The following is a 23,540-nucleotide window of genomic DNA, read 5'->3' as shown; positions in this document are numbered from 1 at the left end:
CTTATGAAGCATGTAATAACATGGATGGACCTAGAGAACATTATGCTGAGTGAGTCTAGCCAAAAACTAAAGGACAAATACTGTATGGTCCCACTGATGTGAACAGACATTCCAGAATAAATTTGGAATATGTCATTGGTAACATAATCCAGCCGGAGGTAGAAACAGGGTAAGATAATGGGCAATTGGAGTTGAAGGGATACAGACGGTGCAACAGGACTAGATACAAAAACTCAAAAATGGACAGCACAATAATACCTAATTGTAAAGTAATCTTGTTAAAACACTGGATGAAGCTGCATCTGAGCTATAGGTTTTGTTTTGTTTTGTTTTGTTTTGATTTTACTATTATTACTTTTATTTTTGTCTCTATATTAACATTCTATATCTTTTTCGGTTATGTTGCTAGTTTTTCTAAACCGATGCAAATGTACTAAGAAATGATGATCATGCATCTATGTGATGATGTTAAGAATTACTGATTGCATATGTAGAATGGTATGATTTCTAAATGTTGGGTTAATTTCTTTTTTTCCGTTAATTAAAAAAAAAAAAAAAAGAGAGAAGGGGTAATTGGAGCTGACGGGATACAGACTGTACAATGGGACTGGATATAAAAACTCAGAAATGGACAGCACAATACTACCCAATTGTAATGCAACTATGTTAAAACACTGAATGAAGCTGCATGTGAGGTATAGGTTTTTTGTTTTTTTTTTCTTCTTTCTATTAATGTTTTAATTCTTATTCTGTTGTCTTTTTATTTCTTTTTCTAAATCGATGCAAATGTACTAAGAAATGATGAATATGCAACTATGTGATGTTATTAAGAATTACTGATTGTACATGTAGAATGGAATGATTTCTAATTGTTTTGTTAATTCTTTTTTTAATTAATAAAAAAAAGAAAAAGAAAGAATAACTGACTAACACACACACACACAAAAAAAAGAATTACTGATTGCATATGTAGAATGGATTGATTTCTAATGTTGTGTTAGTTAATTTTTTTTTAATTAATAAAAAAAAATCTTAAAGAAAAATGAAAAGACAAGTAACAGTCTGGGAGAAATTATTTGTAAAACACATATCCAGTGGAAGACTGGTCTTCAGAATATACAAAGAACTCTTACAACTTAATAATAAGACAATTAACCCAATAAAAACATAAACAAATTTTTCACCAAAGAAGCTCTATGAATGGCTAATAAGCCCACAAAAATGCTCAACATCATTAGTCATTAGGGAAGTACAAATTAAAACCATAATAACATAGCATTCCATACCTACTATAATGGCTACTATAAGTAAGACAGAAAATAAGAAAAGTTGATGAGGATATAAAGAAATGGTAAACCTCATACATTGCTGGTTGGAATGTAAAATGGTGTAGACCCTTTGGAAACAGTTGACTATAGAGTCACTATATAATCCAGCAATTCCATTCCTAGGTATCTACCCAAGAAAAATGAAAATATATGTCCACACAGAGATTTGCACACAAATGTCCATAGCAGCATTATCCATAGTAGCCCAAAATTGGAAATAATGGCTCATTAACTGGTGAATGGATAGATACAATGCATATCCATACAATGGAATACTTTTCATCAATGGAATACTTTTCCTCAACAAAAAGGAACAAATTACTGACACGTTACCTCATGTTGAATCTCAAAAACATTTTACAAACTAAAATAGGCCAGACATAAGAGACTACATATTGTATGATTTCATTTATATGAAATATCCAGAAAGGGCAAATCAAGGAGACCAAAAGTAGATCAATGATTGCTTAGGGTTGGGAGTTGGGAACAGAATCATCTAAATGGGCAGGAGGGAAATTATTGGGGAGCTGAAAATGTTCTACAACTGATTAATGGTGATGGTTGCACCAGTCAGTCAAGTTACTGTATCACTGAATTTTACAACTGAAAAGGGTGATTTCATATGTAAAATATACTGTAAAATAAAGTTGTTTAAAAAATAATAGGTAGGCGGGCAATGTGGCTCAGTGGCAGAGTTCTCGCCTGCCATGCTGGAGACCTGGGTTCGTTTCCTGGTGCCTGCCCATGCTAAAAAAAAAACAAGAAAAAAAATAGGTAACATTTAATATAGCACTTAGTATGTTCTATGCTCTGTTTAGGTGATTGACTTACAGCAACTCATTTCATTTTCCTTACCGCCCTATGGAGTAGTAATATTATTTATCCATTCCCTTCACAAATGAGGAAACTGAGGCACAAAGAGATTAGATAACTTGCAAAGTTAAACATGGCCAGAATTGGTAGAGCTAGAATTCAGGCCCAGTAAGTCTGACTCCACTGTTTGTCTCTTCCATTTGTGGGAGAAAACAAAAGAATATACAGATATACTTGTTATGACAATGTATGGAAGGAATCACAAGGAAGTTTTGTCAGTGGGTAAAGGAGAAGCTTCACTTATTACTTTATATCAGTTTGAACCCTTAATTATTTAATATATTTTTAATGATTTACATATTCATTTTGTAGATAAGGAAATTCACATATTTTATAATAACTTATATATTCATTTTGTAGATAAGGAACTTTTTTTTTTAACTTCAAAACATTGGCTGTATTTGGTTTGCTGAATTATTCCTTTTAATTTTCCCTGGACTTTTCGATATTTTCCAAATTCGTTGGCCTGTGTCTTTGGGCCAAGTTCTCATGTGATATTTCCTGCTACATTTCCATCTTCCAATGTCAGAGCCTTAGGATGGGATGAGGCTGAGAAGGGTTGGAGGTATGGTTAAGGGAAGACTTCATGAAAGAAGGGCCTGTGTTGTTTGCACCCTTGCTTGGAAGAGAATATGATGAGGCTGGATTCAAGGCTGCACCAAGTTGTGGTATGCAGCTATGAACTCCCTGGGTCCCCAGGAGCACACCAGGAAGCTAGCTGCTTCGGAAATTGCTGCTATCCTGTCGGAGGATGAATTATCGGCAGGCATATACATGTGTGCCAATCAACCAATTTGATGAAAGTAGCCAGTTTGGATTTGTGCCTACAGGGTGAGAGTGACATATGAATGTGTATGTGTATCAGAGGTTTATTGGTTTTTTAATACAATATTTAAAAATATTCACAAGGGAATAAGATATAAAAGCAGCTAAGTGTTGTGGAGTATCTTTAACAACACTGGAAAAATAAGCTTTTAGACTTTAGGGAACATCAGACTGTGTGAAAAGATGATTAAAAGAAAATGGAAGGGGTTATTGTTTAGGCTGTAACTCTTTGTAATCATTTCATTGGCTCATTAATGTTGGGGGGTGGGAACAACAGGGTTTGCTTGTTTTAAATATCTACTTATTACATAAAAAGCATTCTACATGGGCACATTATGAGAAAATAGGATTTTTTTTCTTTTTTTAACTTTTTTTATTGTATAGTATAACATATAAACAAAGCAAAGGAATAAAAAGGCAATAGTTTTCAAAGCACTCTTCAAAAAGTGGTTACAAGATAGATCCCAGAGTTTGTCATGGGCTACCATACAATCTTCTCATGTTTTTCCTTCTAGCTGCTTCAGAATATAGGAGGCTAGAAGGCTTAAATACTTTATCATTGCAATCAACTTTTTTCTATCTTTTTTGTGAACAATAACATATATACAAAAAAGCTACAAATTTCCAAGCACAGCACCACAATTAGTTGTAGAACATATTTCAGAGTTTGACATGCATTACAATTTCACGATTTTAGGTTTTTACTTCTAGCTGCTCTAAAATACTAGAGACTAAAAGAAATCGTTTTAATGATTCAGCATTCATATTCATTTGTTAAATCCTATCTTCTCTGCTAATTCCACCATCACCTTTGATCTTTCCATATCTCTCATTAGGGTTGTTTGGGCTATGACCATTCTAAATTTTTTATATTGGAAGGGTCTGTCACTAATATGGGGTAGGGAGATGGAACTGTCTGATGTTCTGGAGAGGCTGGGCTAGATTTCAGGACTTATCTAGACCAGGGACCCATGTGGGGGTTGTAGGTTTCTGCCAAGTTACTCTAGTGCCTGGAACCCTTGTGGAATCTTATAAATTGTTCTAGGTGTTCTTTAGGATTGGCTGGAATGGTCCTGGTTGGGGGTTGGCAGGTTATGACAGGTAGCAAGGTCTACCTGAAGCTCGTATAAGAGCAACCTCCAGAGTAACCTCTCAACTCTATTTGAATTCTCTTGCCACTGATGCTTTATTAATTACACTTCTTTTCCCCCACTTGGTCAGGATGTAATTGTTGATCCCATGGTGCCAGGTCTGGATTCATACCTAAGAGTCATCTCCTACATCGCCAGGGAGACTTTCACAGGATGTTGTTTTTCATGAAGGTTTCCTTTTTAAAGATTTCATAGTCAATAAAGATTGATTAAAGGATATTTGGAAGATAACCATTTTCCCCTTTATTTCTGTTCCCTGGCTATTGGGCACATATTCCCCAGTACCTTTTTGCTTCTAAGATACGGCAAAATGCAATGATCAAAGCATGGGCTTTGGAGTCAGACAAATTTAGTTCAAATCTCAGATCTGTCACTTACAGGCTTTGTGGCCTTGGGAAAGTTATTTGACCTAAGCCTTAGCTTTTTTTGTTGTTGTTCTGAGAAAGGGCGATAACACCATCTCACCCCATGGGGTAGTCTGATTGAAGCACCTTGCACAATGTCCACTGATTACTATGTATTCAATAAATATTAGTTCTCTTACCTCCCTTCAGAGAGAGAAGAAACTGAGCAGAAAAAGGAATCTTTGTGCAAAGAATTTACATTCTCTTATATGCCATTTTCCTGCTAAGAAAGCACATGGATTTACCAACTATAGTAAAATGTTCATGTACATTTCTTTTTATCTTTTAGCCTTACAATTTTTGTCAAAACATTATTTCCCAAGAAATAGCGACTTAGGCTGGCTCCTTTCTCTCTCACCTCTTTTAATATGTATGGTAGCTTGGGGTTATGTACCCAAGAAAAACATGTTAAACTTAATCCATTCCTGTGGGTGTGAGTCCCATTGTAAATAGGACCTTCTGATGAGGTTACTTCAGTTAGGGAGTGGCCCAACTGACTCAGGATGGGTCATACCTATTACTGAAGGCCTAACAAGGAAGACCATAAAGAGAAAGACACAGAGAACAGCTAGAAGCGGGAAGTCAACAGAACCTGAAGAAAAGGGAAAAGCCATGAAAGGTTTCCATGTGTATTGCCATGTAACAGAAAAGCCAAAAACCAAGGAGCGCCCCAAAATGACGCAGTCCTCTGGGAGAAAGCATTGCCTTGATGACACCTTGATTTTGGACTTCTCCTAGCCTCAAAACCATGAGCCAATAAATTCCCACTGCTTAAGAAAAAGAAAAAGAAAGCACATAGCCTTTCAGACAGAGTGAAATGTATGTGTGTCATCATTCACCCGTCAGAATCTCCTACATTGTACACCAGGTCTATTACTCTACCTTTCTAGTGAGGAGGCTGAGTAGTCATATCCCTATTGTATATTGTATACACCCATTTGTAAATTGGTTGTCTATATACAGACAAGCACCATTTCAATTTGATTTGTTTTGTGGATGTTGCTCCTGGTCTTTTTCAAGAAAAAGTGGGTGAAAAACTTCTGCTGGAAGAGAAAAAAAGCCTTTATAACTGACCATTCTTCTTGTTGTTTGTTTTTTCTCTTGTTTAATAATTGAGGATATGGCCAGATAAAGTATGGCAATTTTACCCAAAGAACTCATGTTCACATGATAAATGAATGTGGCAGAGCCAACAATAATGAACTCATTTCCCCGAAATCTCCATAAGTAATATCATCTCTGGTGAAGGAGGCACATCAAATGAATACCTAGTATTTCTGTATTAGATTTTATAGGAGGAGTGTCTTTTAATCTTTTATGTATTCAGAATGCCAAGTTTTTAGGTGTTTGGGGGGGTGGGGTGCAGATACAAGCAAGCTGCTATAACCAAGACACAACCAAAGGGCAAAAAACAGAGATTTAGAGATTAGGTCTAATGATCATCTATGTTTAATTTCTAAAAGCAAGGTAAGCATAATCTAAGAGCAGAAAGCCCAAAACAAGCCCTTGGGAGCAGCCACGCTTGGAAAGTAGAAAGAAATTAAAACAGCAAAGTTAACTAGGAAGAGCAGTAAAAGTAAAGGAAATCAGGTTATTACAAGGTCACAGCAAAAAAAAAAACCCAAAAATTTTCGGTAGCTAAAGAATTCAATAAAGAGAAACATCAATAAGTGATTTGGTCCAGAGGAAGTTAGCAGTGGTTTCCAACAGCAGTTTCTATAGACCGATGTAAGGACAGGAACCGAATTGCAGAGGATGTTTTTGGACTGGGCAGGTAGTTTCTATCATATAAACTGCCTGATTTTAAATGAGATGTTTAGATCAACAACTAATTTCACACAAAACACTGACGATCCATTCTTTATTCATTTATTCCATTAGTATTTACTATGCTCTAACAAATGCCAAACTCTACTAAGCTCCATGGGGTAGAGCTACCTAATAGATAAGTCATAATTAAAATCATAATGGTTTCTCTCTCTCATAAGCAATCTGAGCTAAGTTTTAAACTCATGATTTAAAAATGAAAATCTCATTTCCCTGTGACTATTTAGTTTATATATTCTTTTCTGATTCATTAGCCTTACATTTTCTTTTTTTTAATTAAAAAGGGTTTGGTTTGCACATCACAGGCAAAATGTCAGCCTAAGTCAGCAAGCTATAAACAAAATCAAGCCACAAAGTATCTTATGTGTCCTGTGAGGGAAAGCAGAAATGGTATTTATATGTTGTATTAAAATTTTTTCCACAAACACAAACAAAAGCCCACATAGGACAGTTCCAAAGAACCAAAGTTTCCTAAGTTACACAAAAAATGCATAAATTACTTTATCTCAAAACAGGTTTCGTTGACCACATCCCTGGCAAAGTTCCAACTTGGATTCTGAGAAGGTTTTACTGCAAGCCTCAAAGAAACCTGTGTAAGTTCTGAAGAAAACCAGAAATATTTATACCTTGTATTAGGTATTTATTTCCACAAAACTTTGGCACAGTAAACCCACACAGAATAAATCAAAGCTACCAAACTTCCCACATTTTCACAAAATATGCCTACATAGCTCCGCTTCTCAAAGTGGAACTCAGAGCTGCCCTGGAGTAAGCAGCATGGTGCCATGAGGTAAGATAATATGATTTTCCATCAAAGATGGAAAATCATATTAAATTTAAACATGGATATAATGCAGTGTTATATGTAAAAATCGCTTGATTTTTATGATAAAGCAAAACTTCAAAGAAATTTTCTTATGGAAACCAGAGTTCAGGCCACATGCCACTGAGAGTGCATTCATACCCTTCACCATTAGACTATTTCCATGGAAAGGTGCTACTGTGTCCAGAGGAAACTGGTTATGTTTGATTTACATTACTGGATCTCCTCTCTATAACCAGCTATTCTCATTAGCAAACTTTTAAAGACATGTGAACTTTTCTTTCCACCAGTTATAGTCAAGTGAAACCAGGATTCTCATTACATTCCAAATTAAGGTTTACAATCTAGTATGTTCATGCACATATTAGCCATTCGTGTATACAAAAAGGGACTTTTATACCTAGCTATCCAAAATAAACCCAGCTTATAAACAAACCCACCTTAAGGATGATGTGGTGTTTTTTCCCCCGATCTTTCTACTTTCCATATTTTAATTTTTCTATATGAAGGAAAACTTTTAACATTAAAAAACTTTCTTACTTAAAGAAAACCCTCATAGGCTCTTAAATAAGCTCTTAATAGACCTAGTTAAAATGGTCTATTTGAAAATTGCTGGTTATCCTTTAAATAGTTGCTTCTTTAGTATCACTAATTCCAGTAGCCAAAAATGTCTGATTACTGCATTTGGAGAACCACTATTTTTCAACTTGGTTTTATCACTCTACCTTCTTGTGTCAAAAGTCACCCCTGTCAAATGTTCTAACAGAATATTCACTTTTGCAGCAAATCCAAGCATTTAAAAATATATACCCAAAAGTTGTCATTAATCTTATCTAGTTTCTACCCACTTTATAATTGATTGCCCCTCACCATCAATTTAAGGACTGTAGGGACTATGTGGCAATCAGAGATGAGATAGGCTCTACTAAGGGATGTATAAAGAAACTCGAAACTAATAAATAATTTCCCCATTTCAATGCAAATTTTAATAATTAATTTCCTTATTACCCTGAAGATACAGTTCACACTCTTCCCTATTCAGACTCTCAATACAAACTATACACCAACAAAGGGATTGATAGGAAAATGCTAAGCATATGTTATTTTGTAAAATGGAATGTAATCCTTTCACAGGAAATTATTTCTGTAAACAAGGGCTTTTTTTACTATACTATTTATAGACACAAAGAGTCAAGACCTCAGCCTTACATTTCACATCTAAAAACTATACTCGAAGTAGAAATGTGTGACAGCTTTTTCAGTGGAAAACAACTTTCCCAGAAGATTTTCTAAGTTAATTTAAACACAATTATTCTAGAAGAAAAAAATTATTGTAAAAGATTTATATTTATTAATTGAAAGCACAAACCCAAACTAAGACTATTAAAATTAACCATAATATTGACAATTAAGTCATATTGACCTGGTAAGGAAATACCAACTAAGGGTAATGACAATTACATCCTTTAAATTCCTAAGAAAAATACAATAATTCTGACACCATTAAGTAATAATTAGAACCTTTTGAACAATAGGGAAAATGTAAACATCAGTATATAAACACCTTATTTTGGAGGCAAATAATGGTAAAATGTAAGTGTGCTGAAATCTGATGTATCACAGAACATTGGTTCTGTCTTTCAGTCTTGGGTGTATTAGTTCAAAAACTATTACTACCATCTACCTACTGACTGGAATTAAATTAATGGGATTCTCTGCCTATCAGCAGAACAAAGACTAAGGAAAGCAGTTCAACTTATTGATACAAATTACAATCAAACCAGACAATTTTGGCTGGGAAGGGACCAATTCAGAGGGGCTAATTTTTTATTACACTATATCACTACCTAACACAGAGAGGTCAGTTTTCCATCTTATAGCACTAGATCAAGAAAAAAACAAAAGTCAAGAGGAACACAGTTTACTTCATTTACAATTTACTAACTCTTCCAGTATTTCAGATTGATACGGGGCCTCAGTGATCTAATATGAATAGAACAGAAGGTGGATGTAGAACATATTAAACTAATGTCTTGACTGAATCAATCTACTGGTAAGTATTCTCAGCAGTTTTTCAGTCTATTGGTAAGTAGTTTCAGCAGTCTTCCATCCAAGCAATCTTGCATTTCACTAGGGACAACTTAAGGGTCCTAAAATTAAGGGGAAAAAAAATTTGTTTACTTGCCACCCAAATTTCAATATCTGTATTCCCTTGTACACATTCTAATCTATTCCTGTTAAGGAAGACCTCAATGTGTTTCTAGTCAGTGGCTCAATTAAAATGTGAAGGTTGCCTTATCAGCAATAATGGTTCTCACAATATTTTACCACACAAATACTGAAGTTACTGAAACACATATTTATACACACACACACACACACACACACACACACACACAAATCTCTAACAATAGTCCACAAAAATACCTTTTTACCAAGAAAGCAACCCTAGGGAAAATACCAATACTGGTAAAAAGCAGCATGTGCTTGCCAGGAAACCTCATTAATAAGATCACTATGGAATTCCTCATTTCTCTTCACTTTAGGTCCTAATTTGTTAGAAAGGGGCCATGTATGCTCTTTAGGTTGATGTGTATGTGTATACTCAGAAGGGCTCTTCTGTCAAGTAGACAGAGAAAGATTATGCATAGACAATCTGTAGCTAAGAGGTTGGTCTTTGGTCATGCCTTATACTTAGAGACCTAATCTACCTAGGCAGGGCTAACATAGCACTAGGAAGTAAAAACACTACTGAACAAGACCTTCTTGGCAAACTCAGTCCATCACATGCATGGGCTACAGTAAACACAAACACTAACAGAGCTGAGGACCAAAATAAACGTACCTTAAAGTTAGAGAGGAGTAAGACGGCAGAAACGCTGGTTATACTATCTCATACTGGTTATTTGTTATGGCACGAGAGAGGCAGTAGGCTAGAAAGATTCCAATCAGCTGGAAAAAATGTATGAGAAAAACAAACACAAGAAAGAGCTTAAAGCACTCAGAATATGGATATATTCTCCTTTCACTTCTAGTTATAATTTCACAACTGTTACTGACAAGAATCACTCAAGGAAAATTCAGAAATTCTAAGTTTGGGGAAAACTTTTCTTCTCTTTCTCTCGGTTAACAGGAAAAAATAGGATATGGCTTAGCCAACTGTCGAGGAAAAAAAGGTTCCCATCTGTCTCGAGTTTTTCATGAATGAACTATGATGCTAGTGCCATAGTTAAGAGGGCACTGGCTCTTTACAGTCAACTCTTTTTAAAATACATGTATCAGTAGCAGTTAATTCTAATTCTTGCATTTTGTCATTTCAAGACATGACTGGTCAAGGCAAAAAGAGCAGTTAAATGGGAATAAAACTTTAGAGAACTCTGTAGTCGTGGAAAACAGTAGGGGAAACATAAGAACCAGGCAAGAGATTTTCTATCTCCTCCGGCATCCCCACCCCCCTACCCAGCAAGACGCACTGAATCACCAAGTACTGACTGCATGTTTGTTTGATGTACAAATCGACTCCAAGACTCCCCCATAAGAAAAATAAAGCATTTCTATACTGTAATTAGTAGTAGAGATGTTTTGGTTTGATCAACTTGTATAGCAAGAGAAAATGTGAATTTCTCTGAAAAAGACTTTTGCCATCCAGGCCCCCGAAGCAAAATGTTAAGCCTAAGAGTGAAAATCTAGCTTATAGCTAACAAGAGGGACTACATATTTCCTAAATATCTACAAGTATTTACCTGGAAGCAAGCAACTCCAAAGGAAATTCCTGCAACAACTCCCATTTTTGACTCTATAATGGTCACTACCTTTATGAAACAACCCTAAAAGAGGGGAAAAAAAACCATTAAGTCTTTTCTTCATGGTAAATAAATACATTGATCATATACTTCCCCAGCAAAGTGAGTCTTAGCTACCACTGCCTGATTGGCTATTCCCTTTCAGATTGAAAAAAAAATCTTTTCTCCTTTCAAGCACAACGCACGCAACAGAAGTTTTTTTTTTTTTAAAGGCACAAATTGATATTCCCAACTATTTCCAATGGATGTACTTTTTAAATGTTACTTGCTAGTTGTGTGAACACAAGACACAAAACTTCTGAGTCTTACTTCCTTAATTCATTCAACGGGAACAATACCTGCCCTACCTACTTCAATTGTCATGGTGTTAATGCTAGTAAAATTTAAAAATGAGTCAACTCTGTATTCAGTTGTTTAAGTACATGAATATTTTTTTTTCATTGGCAGGCACCTGGAATCAAAACAGGTCTCTGGCATGGTAGGTGAGAGTACTCGAATATTTCTGAATAAAAAGTTTTAAAAGGCTCCTTACTTCATTGTTTACTTTATTTACATCAGTCCCTGGAGAACAATCCTCAAGTTTACAGCAGCTCTTTGGAAATCCTTTTTCTGAGTAATAATTAGTATCTTCCCAATCCTTGTAACTGGTGACACCACAACAGTGCAACTGAAAAATCCAACAAAAGCATTTACAGTACATATTACAACTTTGTCATCAAACATTTTACCTAACATCATCTTGGATAGAAAAATTTGTGCTCAAAATAATGACCAATATCCTAGTCTTTTTAAATGTCTGCCTTCAATTGGCATTGATTCAAAAACCAAGTGTGACATTTTTGGAATGGCCTTACTTTCCTGCTATAGTTGGTACTAACAGTATTTGGTGTAGACATGTAACTGGAATAAAGTCTGGAATGATATGAATTTTGTCACCTATTAAGTTAATGTTATTGTGAGCCATTGTAAAACTCTTCTAGGAATTATATTCCTATCAACCTAAATTGGTGAGAGCTGATTTTACACTCTGCACTTTCTGCACTCTGATTAAAACCACTAAGATTAGAGTGAAGATACAGTGCAAATGAACAGTATCTAGTATCCAGAATATCCTCCTCTCCAGGGATAGGGAATGTTCCCCTCTTAAGCCACCAAGTATAACCACTTACTGTATTTTGAATATTGTCTACTACATCACTTCTATAATCTCTTGTAGCATTATACTGCTTCAAAGCCTTCTCATAATTATTCTTAAAGCTGTTCTTAATCTACAAGAAAGAAACATAATACCAGTCAGCAAAGGTTCTAGAAAGTTCTTTTGGTTTCTAGGTCAAATAAGAAATTCCTGCATCTTCTGCAGCAGCAACACCTATGGTAATTAAATTCCATGGCCCAATCCTGCCCTCTAAGGGATACAGTTCAGCTGAGGGACTACTAAACCAAACATTACAAGATAAGATAAGTACTGCAAGTTCAAAGTGCTATTGGTGCATGGATCTATTCGAGTGGCAGGTGTATACTATTGTACCCCCACCCACCACCACATCTTTCTCCACTTAGTAAACTATGTACACATTTAATGTGTATGGAATTTTTAAAGCTACAAAAGTTTACTTTTTGGCTACCCCCCACCCCCACTGCAATTCAACTTTGTAAAACACTCGCATTAATGAGCCTTCACTACTCATTGAATGGTTTCCTAACAATCCCAGGTTTAACACAAAGTGGAATTCTGATCTTGCATTAATTATATCCAATCTATTAAAAATGTCTCAATTTTGTGTTATCAATTCTTTTCCTATCAGTAAAGTTATAGATTGTACTATCTACACTCTACTAAGTACTCACACACTGAAAAAAAATGACTGAAAATACACATAATTATGTGTGCATTTAATTTTCTTCTGGGTTACCATTATTCTTTACAATTTTCTAAATTTTTATTTGAAACGTTAGCTAGTCTTTTAAATACAGCTATAAGTGATTTTTGAACTATAGTTGCTTTTAATTGTGCTCCTTAAATTAATCCATTTTTATCTCTTAAAGGATACATGTTAATATATTAAGGTTCCCAAGTTCAGGCTTACCTCATGCCTCAAAACAAATCCTACAATGGCAGCGACCAATTCGACCAAAAAAATGAGAATCAGAAACATTGCATACTAGGGGATAAAAAAAAGTCCAAATCAGCATAAGTAAGATATATCACAGCAGCAAAGGGAGTCAAAGAAAGAAAACAGTCTTCTGCTCAACCAGTTCCATATATTTTTATTGTAAAGGGCAGGGTAAACATGATAACAAAATTTGTAGCTAAATTGTTAGTTGGTAAGTTTTCATAAGGAACAGGAAAAATTGTAAAGGACCACGGATGGCCAGTTGCAAGAAAACACTGCCTACAACACGTAAGACTTGAATAAAACTAAGAACTAATTTTAAGGAAAACAAGGACTCACCAGTTTTAGCATCCATGCAGAAGCTCTGCAGGTCGCAAAACAGCCAAAGGTGCCCAAAAGAATAATGACAGTGCCAGTGCCTATGAGCACAAAGGGGACATTTGTGGCCTTCTCATTTAAAAGAGAAAAATAATTCTCCAGGCTCACCTTGCCCCAAATGCCAACGGCAAGAAGAATAACACCAGTGATCTACGTGGGAAACCAGAGAATAGAAACAGTTAGGAATGGTATACATCAGCATCTTCAAACCACAAACCACAAACCACAAACCACGAGGTATCTAAGATACAATAAGTGTGAAGAATTGATTTAGTAGTCTAGTAGCCACAAAGCTGTGGCTGGGATGTGACAGACAGGGGTGGAGGAGCATACGGAGGTGAGTTGTACACAAGGGTGGGCTTTGATAAACCCACTTAGGCAGCCCAGAAAGCCAGGGCAAATACAGGATGCAGCTGGGACGCATTTTTATCAAAATTCTTAAACCTCACCTGTTTACATAAACACAAGACCCTGGCATATTTGCCCTAGGAATCCAAACTTCCTTAATTGTTTGATTCCCCTATAGGAAGAAAATCTTCCTGGAAGAAAAAAAAATAGCGTTTCTATGAGTTCCAGAAAATTTCCCTCCAAGCTTAGGGTACAAAGGGATGGCACACAAAGGAAGCCCGAGCTTAGATTGGCGGGAGTGGAGTGATACCATACTTACTGCGAAATACTACCCTCTTAGGAAGCAGTGAAAAGAAACAGAGTATTATGCGAGCGAGCCCTCAGAAAGGCCCCGCAAACCTTGCCTCTCCAAGGGTCCTGGACACCCCTTCCTTGCTCAGAGGGGTTAACTCCCTTCCTAGCCCCTTGCACCGAACTTGAATGCATTAGCCTGCCTACTTCTGTCGGCCAGTACCCCCGATTCCGGCGCCGGCGAGATACCGTAGCTTCGGCCCCAGCAAGTCATCGCTGGCGCCGGGGTCTCGGGAGTTGCGCCTGCCAAACTCTACCCGCACCTTCCTCCCCACACTAGACCTGAGCCTTAGCTCCCTCCGTTCGAGGTCACACCTCCCACCTAAGACCGGGATCCCTTCTCCCATCCCCAGGATCCTCCGTCTCTCACCCAAAAGATGAAAGTGTAGATCAAAAGGACGCTCTTGAAACAAGTAATTACTGGTTTAGTCTGCAGTCTCCGAGACGGGGACGCCATGACTATGCCAAGACCCTCAGGCACCACCGCACCAAGCGTTCAGAACACAGCTACCGAGCCAGGGAGACGCGAAGTCTCCGAGTCTCTCCGGAAACTGCCGAACGTTTACGAGCGTCCAAAACTAAGAAAAGCCGGAAACACTGACCATTTTTTCTAAAGGGTAAAATCCCGGAGGCTGTCCGGAAAGTGGGTAGAATTTCCGGACGCCCCCTGCCGAAGGTTACAGAAAACCATACACAAAGGTTCTAGTGTCGGAATTTCCATAGATCAAGTGTAGCTTACTTCATTTTTTTTCTCTTTCAAAGAATCTTTCCCGCCCCGACCCTTCCCCCTCCCTTACAACTTAAATCACATTGTTTCTATCACCAGCAGCGCCGGCAGCGTTCAGATATTCGGCCTCTCCGACCCCTGGCACCCTAGAGAGAAACAAAGAAATGAGAAGAGTTTATTATTAAAAGTGACCTAAGACTATTTTATTATATAGGAAAATACCCACAAGAAATATATTTCCAAAGAAAAAAAAAGCAGATCAACAAGGCAATTAAGTCTCGTCAAATGTGTTTAGACAAAAACTGAAAGGAAAAGTGAAACTTACCTTTGAGGGTGGAATTAGGCTTTCCCCCTCATTTGCTTTGTGCTTTTTAATATTTGAACATTGTTTTATCGGGGATAGGGGGAGTAATTGGAAAGTTGAGAAAAAGTGTTTCAATTAATATTGAAATGTAAATTCAACTACTGGCCCATATGTCCAGAGGCAACCCAGAGTTACCCTTGGGGTGAAGTGGAATAAAATTATCAGCCCCCTTTACGTTCTCCTAAACACCAGAGCTAAAGACAAAAAATGAGGCTCTCTCTGTTTTAATTTCAGTTTAGGAAAGGTTAAAGTAAGTGTCCAGAGAGTTGAAAGGTTTAGAAAACTTGGGTTATGCAAATCAGCAGAATCTTACTGAGTATTTAAAGTTCTTTGATACTTCTGTAAAACAGGGATGTTTTATTTCATAAGAGATGTATGTGCAAATGCACGTATTTATTGAGCTATGGATATAACGGGTTAATTCTGTGCCTAACATTAGAGAGGGGAAAAAGAAATGAGCGTAGATATAAATCCCCACTGTCTCCTGCTTTCTGGAATGTTTTAGGCTTCAAGAATGACCAAGGGATCCATTCAAATTGCCCTCAATTCAAATCAGTCTTTTACTTTTCATGGGAACCTCAGGGTAGGATTATCTTTCATCTAGTCAGGCTCAAAACACATTTGCAAAATGAATTAAATACAAATGAATTAAAGTCATCCTTTACTCAAGGACATTAATACAGTCCCCAAAATTCATATTTCTAGAAATGCAGGATAGGTGTAATCAGGAAAAAGAAAGATCACTGTTGGGTGTCAAGACTCAATTTTCAGTTCAGTGAAAAATATACAATTTATGAAATTTTCTCTGGGCCTTCTTCCTGCTTCCTCCATATCAATATATATGTTTGTGGAAAAAAATAGTTGCCTCTAAGAAATCTGACTTTGAAACTGAACACCGATAATATTAGATATTTATGTGTTCCTTTATCCACTGGTGAAACATAAGACATTGTTACCTTTTAAGGGACATCCCTGGTGAATCATAGATGGCATTTCAAGGGGTTTTTTCCCCTAATTAAACCATGTATGTAAGAAGCTTCATGGTTCAATTATGTGTGTATCATGAACATATTGGTCTGTCTTGTTATAGCATAGAATGTGAATTAAGGTCAAATTTCTCAATTAAATTGTAAGATCTTTGAGGGCAGGGACTGAGTATCAAGTGGATGAGTGGTAATTTTAGAGAAAAGTGATTAGAAGGCAATATCAGTTCATTATTCAATCAATCCTATCATCCACACAAGCTTAATGTCACAGTGGGCATTAATTGCATTGCTGTGCAAAAAGGCCTGCATTAGCTAGAAGTAAAAACCTAAAATTATGGAATTGTAACCTATACCAAACTCTGAAATCTGTTCTACAACTAATCGTTGTGCTTTGAAATTTATTGCTTTTTTGTATATATGTTATTTTTCACAAAAAAGAAAAAAAATCAATTGTGATGATAAAAAATATATTCCTTCTAGCTGTCAATGTTCTGGAGCAGCTAGAAGGAAAAATCTGAAATGATGCAATGGTAGCCCAAGACAAACTCTGGGATCTGTCCTGTAACTCCTTGTTGAAGAGGGTCTTGAAAACTACTGCTTTTTTCTTTATTTGCTTTGTATATATGTTATATTATACAATTTTAAAAAAGGCCTGCATTGCTCTGCATTGATAGGGAAGACCTGGAAGCCCAAAAGCTTTTACTTGAAACTTCAGTTTAAACATATACCCAAGAACCAAAAAAATAGGAAAGTTCCATCAACTTCGTTACACAAAGCTTCCCTGTGCTTTGAATGTTGACCTAGGACCAGTTCATATAACATCATGCCAGACATCTGAGGTCCAAGGGAACTATTAGAGAATAAATTATTGTACTGCCAGGCTTTATATTAAAATTTTATCCTCAGATTAGTAAGGCCTAATATGCAAACAGAGAGAATGGAAAAATCATAGACCTATAAACATTTTGAGGCGAAGTCATAAGGAAATATAGCAAACATTTGATCTCTAAAGTATCATGTCAGCCTCAGGTACAGAAGGTGAAGTTAAGGGGGGGGGGGCTCTAAGTATGTGCAAAGCTTTCTACCTAGCCTAATTGACCCCATCTAGTACTAAATCAAACAAGTATCAAGAGCAGTTTGCTAATTCTTTGTCATCTTAGTGGAAGTTTCTTCTATACCATGTCCTGAAACGGATTTTTCTGTGAGCCTAAGAGCAAAGAAATATTACTGTGGCTAAAGAAAAAATAACATAGTGAAAGCAAAAGCCACGTCTTATTTCCAAGAATGTATTGATTTCCTCTGCTCCCTTCTTTTGAGACTCACAACACTGCTCTGTTTATACAACAGTCAGTGCCAAATTAAACCAAAAGCTGACATGGAAGTGAATATTCCTATGGCCACAGCATCTCAAACCACTGCCTCCACCCTCCTCAACACCCCCATCTCCTCTGCCAGGCCACCAAACCCAGAAGTTCAGTCTAGTTCAAACTAGGTCTGGGTATGAGTCTAAATCACTCCAAAGGGTCATCTAATCCCACCTAGACAATTTAAGAAATGTTTTCCTAGGTCATAAGATAAAATTATTCTGTGAAGTATTAATAATAACCATAATATTGAACACTGATTATATCCCAGGACTACTGCTTACTGTATGATACATGTTACCTCATCCTTACATCACAAAAGCCCCATTATGAGGTATTGAGTACTGTTGTCCTTATTTTACAGTTGAAAAAACAGCTTCAGAGCAGCTAAATAACTTGCCTAGGACTATGCCTTGCCAACTTTTCTGTTTCCCTCATCAGAAACAGGGCCGGCTCTGTGATGAGAAGTGGCTGCTATTGCACACAAAGCTGCTTCAGTTTAGAACAAAAACCAAAGCAAAGACTGCTATAATTAGGCATTTAGCTATGGACAAGGGCTCTTCAGAGCCCCTAAAGCACATGGACCTTTATGATTTTCCCACTTTGTACCTTGCACTTGGGGTTTTTTTGTTGAGCCTTACTTTTGAGTTTTCTCCAATAGCCCAATCACCTAAGAAGTTATGCTGCTTTGCCCAGACTAGCAACGCAGAGAGTTTAATACTTTGCTCCTGATTCAACCTCTTAGTTTTTTCCTGTTTCTGATCACAAAAAAAAACCATGATCGATGCAGAAAACTTGCAGGGGGGAAGGAAAATACTTTTCTTAAGTATGTAGCTGCCTGTTTTATATTCAACATTTACATTCAACAAATGGTAAAGAAAAACATTTAAACCTAATCTTGAAAGTGACAGGAAGTTAATGGGGAAGGGACACCACTCCCTACTAACTTGAATGTAAAACAAGCAGCAACAATACTTAGGAAACTGTTCCCTTTTTTCTCAAGTTTTCTGCATCAAACATGTATTTTTGTGATCAGAAAGAGGGAAATTAAGAGGTTGAACCAAAACGAAATATTAAACTCCCCGCTGCACCTGCGCAGGACTGGCAGGATTACTTCCCAGGTGATTGGCCTATTGGAGGGAAAGTAAAAGATAAAACCATAAATACTATCTCAAGTTATTTTCTACTGCTTTTTCAACATGAATTTTCCACACCAGGCCAGTATGGTTACCTCACCAATAAGCTAGACCTGTTCCCTGCTCCCTGCCCACCCTCCATACTCAAAATACCTGTCCCCTACTCAAGGTCCAGTTCAAACCCAACTCAGTGAGAACATCACCCACACACACCTCTTTCTCTGACATTAGCGCTAATAGCCTGACCACACACTCACTAACATTAACTCAGACCCTTAGTCAATTACTGCAGTACCCGCTTTGCATTTCTTCTTGCCTTTTTCACATCCTGCCGTCTAGATGTTCAAAAGCCAGTGTGTGTGGCAGGGCTCCTGCGCTCCTTTTTATACTCTCCCAACACTCTAGGACATAATGCTCAATTGATGAGCTCACAGATGGTGATCAGCCCAGTCGCTGTTGAGCACATTGGCCACATTTGGTCCTTGAGACCAACTACACAGTAGTTACTCAAGATTTGATTACTTTAATTAAAAAGATAAATGTCTAGGCTACCCCAATATCACACTGCCATAAAACAGAAAAATTAAAGAGAACTCCGGGATCATGACCTGGGACATAACTCCTCTCTGTCTTAAAAATAAGTAAAAAATATCAACCATTGTACTCATAATACAGCTTATCTCTTATTCACATTATAACCCTACCATTTTCATTTTCTAGCCTCCTTTCTAGCACCCTTTCAATTATCTTTGGTTAAATGCATTTCATGAAATTTGAAAACACCTTGTGATGGTTTTGAGGCTTTTGGGACCCCAGAAGATCATGTTCTTAAAGATAACCCATTCCTGTGGTTGTAAACCTATTGCGGTTGGGACTTTTGATTAAGTTATTTCAATGGGGTGGGACTTTTGATTATTTCAGTTGAGGCATGCCCCAGGTGGATCTTAATCCTCTTTATAAGAGGATGAAATAGAGAGAAAGAACAAAAGCTGAGAGAGAAAGACATAGAAGCTGAGAGAGAAAGCCACAGAAACAGAGAGGAAGCCACTGAAGCCAGAGGCTGGAAGCAACAAGACTTGAGAGAGGTGGGAGAGACAGTAGATGTGCCACTTGCTTGGACTTCTGACAGAGGAGTCCAAGATCACCAGCAGCCAGTCTTTGGGGAGAAAGCATGGCCTGTTGATGACTTGATATGGACATTTTTATGGCCTCAGGACTATAAGCATGTAAGTTAATAAATCCCCATTGTGAAAGCCAACCCATTTTATGGTATTTGAATTTCAGCAGCTTTAGCAAACTAAAACATACCTCATACTTATTATCTCATATTTTACATTACAGTCATTAGATTATACCCTCATCATTTAAACATATAATTTATATCTACAGTTTTAAAAGTTAGTTTCCTGAGTAGGAATATCTTTTTATTTCTATTAGATCTTGGGATTGCCATTATTCTTTCTCTGAAATTCTCTTCTTTGTGTATTTCTTCATTCCCCTTTTTTCCCCATCTACTCCTTTCAGATCCTCTGTGAATCCTTTCCTTCCTTTCCAGCCCTGATCTCTCATTTTTTAGAAAGTTCATAGCATACAGTTTGGTACACATAGATGAGAAATGCTTTTGAATGGTATTGAAATTCACAATTCCATGTCAGTTTGTCTTAGTTCAGTTTCTAATAAAGGTGTTGCTAGTCTAGCCTTGTTAAGCTTTACTGAGATACCAGCTAGGCAAGTCAGTTTCCATATCTAATATTTCTTAAAACAATATCTTGTAGATTGTCTAGAAGCCTCATATTAAAAGTTTTGAAGTTGATAATGGTAATGAACTTTAGGAACTTTAAGAAATTTAGTAAGTACAGATGTTGTCAGTAACTTTGTGTGTCTTGGTGTTATCTTCCCAAGTCAATCATACAGAAAGGTGTCTTATTTAACTTTATATCTCCACAGGATCTAAACATAGTGTTTTCCATAGACACCACACTTTCTCTGAACCTCCCTCCCTCCTCCCTCTCACTCCCTCTGCCACCTCACGCACACACACGCACATACACATATACACATATACACAAAACACCCTCAGTTAATGGATTCACTATTTCCTAACATGTGAACTCTAAACTCCTATAGCTGATTATTATCAAGAGTCCCACAATCTGGCCTTACCCCATTCATTCAACTTTATTTCCTATCACTTTTCTGAACCCTTTTACCAGTTAGCCCATCCCCCTCTGACCTAATGTTGAGTGCCTGTTTATGTCATTCCTCTTACCTGAAAGCTGACTAAGGCCCACCTCTTCACAGATACCCCCTCCTCTGATCTCCTCCTAGAGTCCTCACAATCTTTACCTTAACTTTTTTTTTTTTTTTCTTCATGGGCAGACACCGGGAACCGAATCCAGGCAAGAACTCTGCCTGCTGAGCCCCCAGTCTTGGGCTTTTGTTCATATGAAACTTAATCCCACAAAGGATAGGCTAAGCCTACTTAAAAGTAGGCCTAAGAGTCACCCCCAAGAGAATCTCTTTTGTTGCTCAGGTGTGGCCTTTCTCTCTCAGCCAACACAACAAGGAAACTCACTGCCCTCCCCCTCTCTACAGGGGCCATGACTCCCAGGGGTGTGTTCCTCCTTGGCAACGTGTGACAGAAATCCTAGAATGAGCTGGGACTCAGCATCAAGGGATTGAGAAGACCTTCTCGACCAAAAGGGGGAAGAGCAAAATGAGATAAAATGAAGTGTCAATGGCTGAGAGATTCCAAACAGAGTCGAGAGGTTATCCTGGAGGTTATTCTTATGCATTAAGTAGATATCACCTTGTTGTTCAAGATGTAGCGGAGAGGCTGGAGGGAACTGCCTGAAAATGTAGAGCTGTGTTCCAGTAGCCATGTTTCTTGATGATGATTGAACAATGATATAGCTTTCACAATGTGACTCTGTGATTGTGAAAACATTGTGCTGATGCTCCTTTTATCTACCTTGTCAACAAATGAGTAGAACATGTGGAATAAAATAAATAAACAATAGGGGGAACAGATGCTAAAATAAATTTAGTTTGAAAGGCTAGTGATCAATGAAAGGAAGGGTAAGGAGTATGGTATGTATGATTTTTTTTCTGTTGTCTTTTTATTTCTTTTTCTAAATAGGTACAAATGTTCTAAGAAATGATCATGATGATGAATATACAACTATGTGATGATATTCTGAGTTACTGATTATATATGTAGAATGGAATGATCATATGGTAAGAATGTTTGTGTTTGTATGTTGGCATGTTTAATAAATAAAATAAATTTTTTAAAAATGTATTCACACAAAAACCTGAAGAATAAATATTCATCATAGCTTTCTTTGTAACTACCAAAGACTTGGTTAAAAATGGATAAATGGATAACTGGTAAATGGATAATCATGAAATGCTACTCTGCAATAAAAGGAAACAAAACTACTGATACTCACAACAATTTGGATTAATCTTAAAGGTAGTATGCTGAGTGAAAGAGGCTGGTCTCAAAAGGTTACACACATTTGAAAATTATTGCTTTTTTATTTCTTTGCTTTGTATATATGTTATATTTTACAATAAAAATGTTTAAAAAATAAACCCTGTCTACTGAGTGATATCGTGACCTGCCCTACCTTAACTTTTGACACTTTATTATTGTATGGTATTTCATTGTTTTCTAATTACTTGTGTTCCCCTTATCTCCCCTACTAAATATAACCTCTTTGGGAGCTGTAGAGTAAGCTCCATGAGATCAGGGATCACATATGTCTTGCTTACCACTCTATCCCTAGTTTTAGCTTATTCAATAAAAGTTAGTTCCCTAAACACACAATTGTAATTAGAAATATTTTTGTTGTCTGTCTCCTCCATTCCATAAGGGCAGGGATTTCTGTCTCATGAATGTCTCTCAAGTATCTAGAACAGTGCACAGCACATAACAGATGCGCAACAAAAATTTGGTGAATTAATTAGGGATTAGAATATCAGGGATTTTATCTGTTTTATTCACCGTTACACCCACCATCCTTGACATAGTAGAATGCTTGATAAATTTATTGAATGAATGAGGCTGAAATCATGTCTTCATAATATAAAAAAGTATCGATTTCACACTACTGAACATACAGTCAACAATACATATTTGTGATTGGTGAATTTGAAATGAAACAGACGCAAAGCTTGTTGCAGAAGTTTTTTTTATTATCAAGAGTACAATTCTTCCCTTCATAATAGAAAAGGGATTACCAATTTGCTTACACACACAAGAAATTCTACAGCAACTAAAAAAATATTTCTACAATCACTGATTTTTCAAGAGATGGAAATGTTAATTCTGAGGGGAAGGAGAATGTAAGGAGTTGGTCTGCACTACGGTAAAAAAAGTCTCATTACCAAATGCTAAAATGAAGAAAGCTTGCTTACTGAAGATAATCATATCCCTCTGTCAGAGGCCACTGGGAAACAGCTTAGCAATAGCTATAACTTTGCCATACACATATCATTTAGACTCACTCAAACAATTTTTCTTATCAGAAATTGAAGTCCAGAAAAGTTAGGTTATTAGTGAGAAGGGTTCAAAACGTGTATAACCCTGTACCATATAGATGGCAAGGCAACTTGGAGTCAGGAAGTACTAAGAAATTACAGGAGAAATCTCCAGGGAACATCAAAGTAGGCTGCATTTTACCCCTCTGGAAGTTTATGAAATTCCTTTTCATTCAATCCTAATGTCATGCCG

The 23,540-nt window shown here is 36.9% G+C and overlaps 1 protein-coding gene across 10 annotated transcripts in view; it reads right to left on the bottom strand.

Moving 5' to 3' along the window:
- Positions 1-19,205, bottom strand: part of TSPAN6 (tetraspanin 6) — a 169,294-nt gene extending 150,089 nt beyond the window's left edge. The window contains exons 1-10 of one of the 10 annotated variants that reach the window (XM_077146298.1): positions 19,119-19,193; positions 15,023-15,098; positions 13,976-14,065; positions 13,488-13,676; positions 13,122-13,196; positions 12,204-12,302; positions 11,567-11,701; positions 10,975-11,058; positions 10,077-10,183; positions 9,137-9,381 (exon numbers count right to left, since the gene is read on the bottom strand). In XM_077146298.1, the coding sequence (XP_077002413.1) occupies positions 10,115-10,183; positions 10,975-11,058; positions 11,567-11,701; positions 12,204-12,302; positions 13,122-13,196; positions 13,488-13,499 (474 nt within the window). In that variant the 5' untranslated portion in view covers positions 13,500-13,676; positions 13,976-14,065; positions 15,023-15,098; positions 19,119-19,193 and the 3' untranslated portion in view covers positions 9,137-9,381; positions 10,077-10,114. Of the gene's footprint in view, positions 1-9,136; positions 9,382-10,076; positions 10,184-10,974; positions 11,059-11,566; positions 11,702-12,203; positions 12,303-13,121; positions 13,197-13,487; positions 13,677-13,975; positions 14,066-14,595; positions 14,790-15,022; positions 15,099-19,097 lie in introns of those variants that run through there. The other 9 variants (XM_077146297.1, XM_077146299.1, XM_077146293.1 and 6 more) reach the window with 9 other exon arrangements.
- Between the last annotated feature and the right edge of the window lie 4,335 nt (positions 19,206-23,540).

Source organism: Tamandua tetradactyla, chromosome X (assembly GCF_023851605.1).
Source record: "Tamandua tetradactyla isolate mTamTet1 chromosome X, mTamTet1.pri, whole genome shotgun sequence".
NCBI lineage: Eukaryota > Metazoa > Chordata > Mammalia > Pilosa > Myrmecophagidae > Tamandua > Tamandua tetradactyla.
The sequence above is the reverse complement of the archived record's forward strand: the minus strand, read 5'-3'. Positions and strand labels throughout refer to the sequence as shown.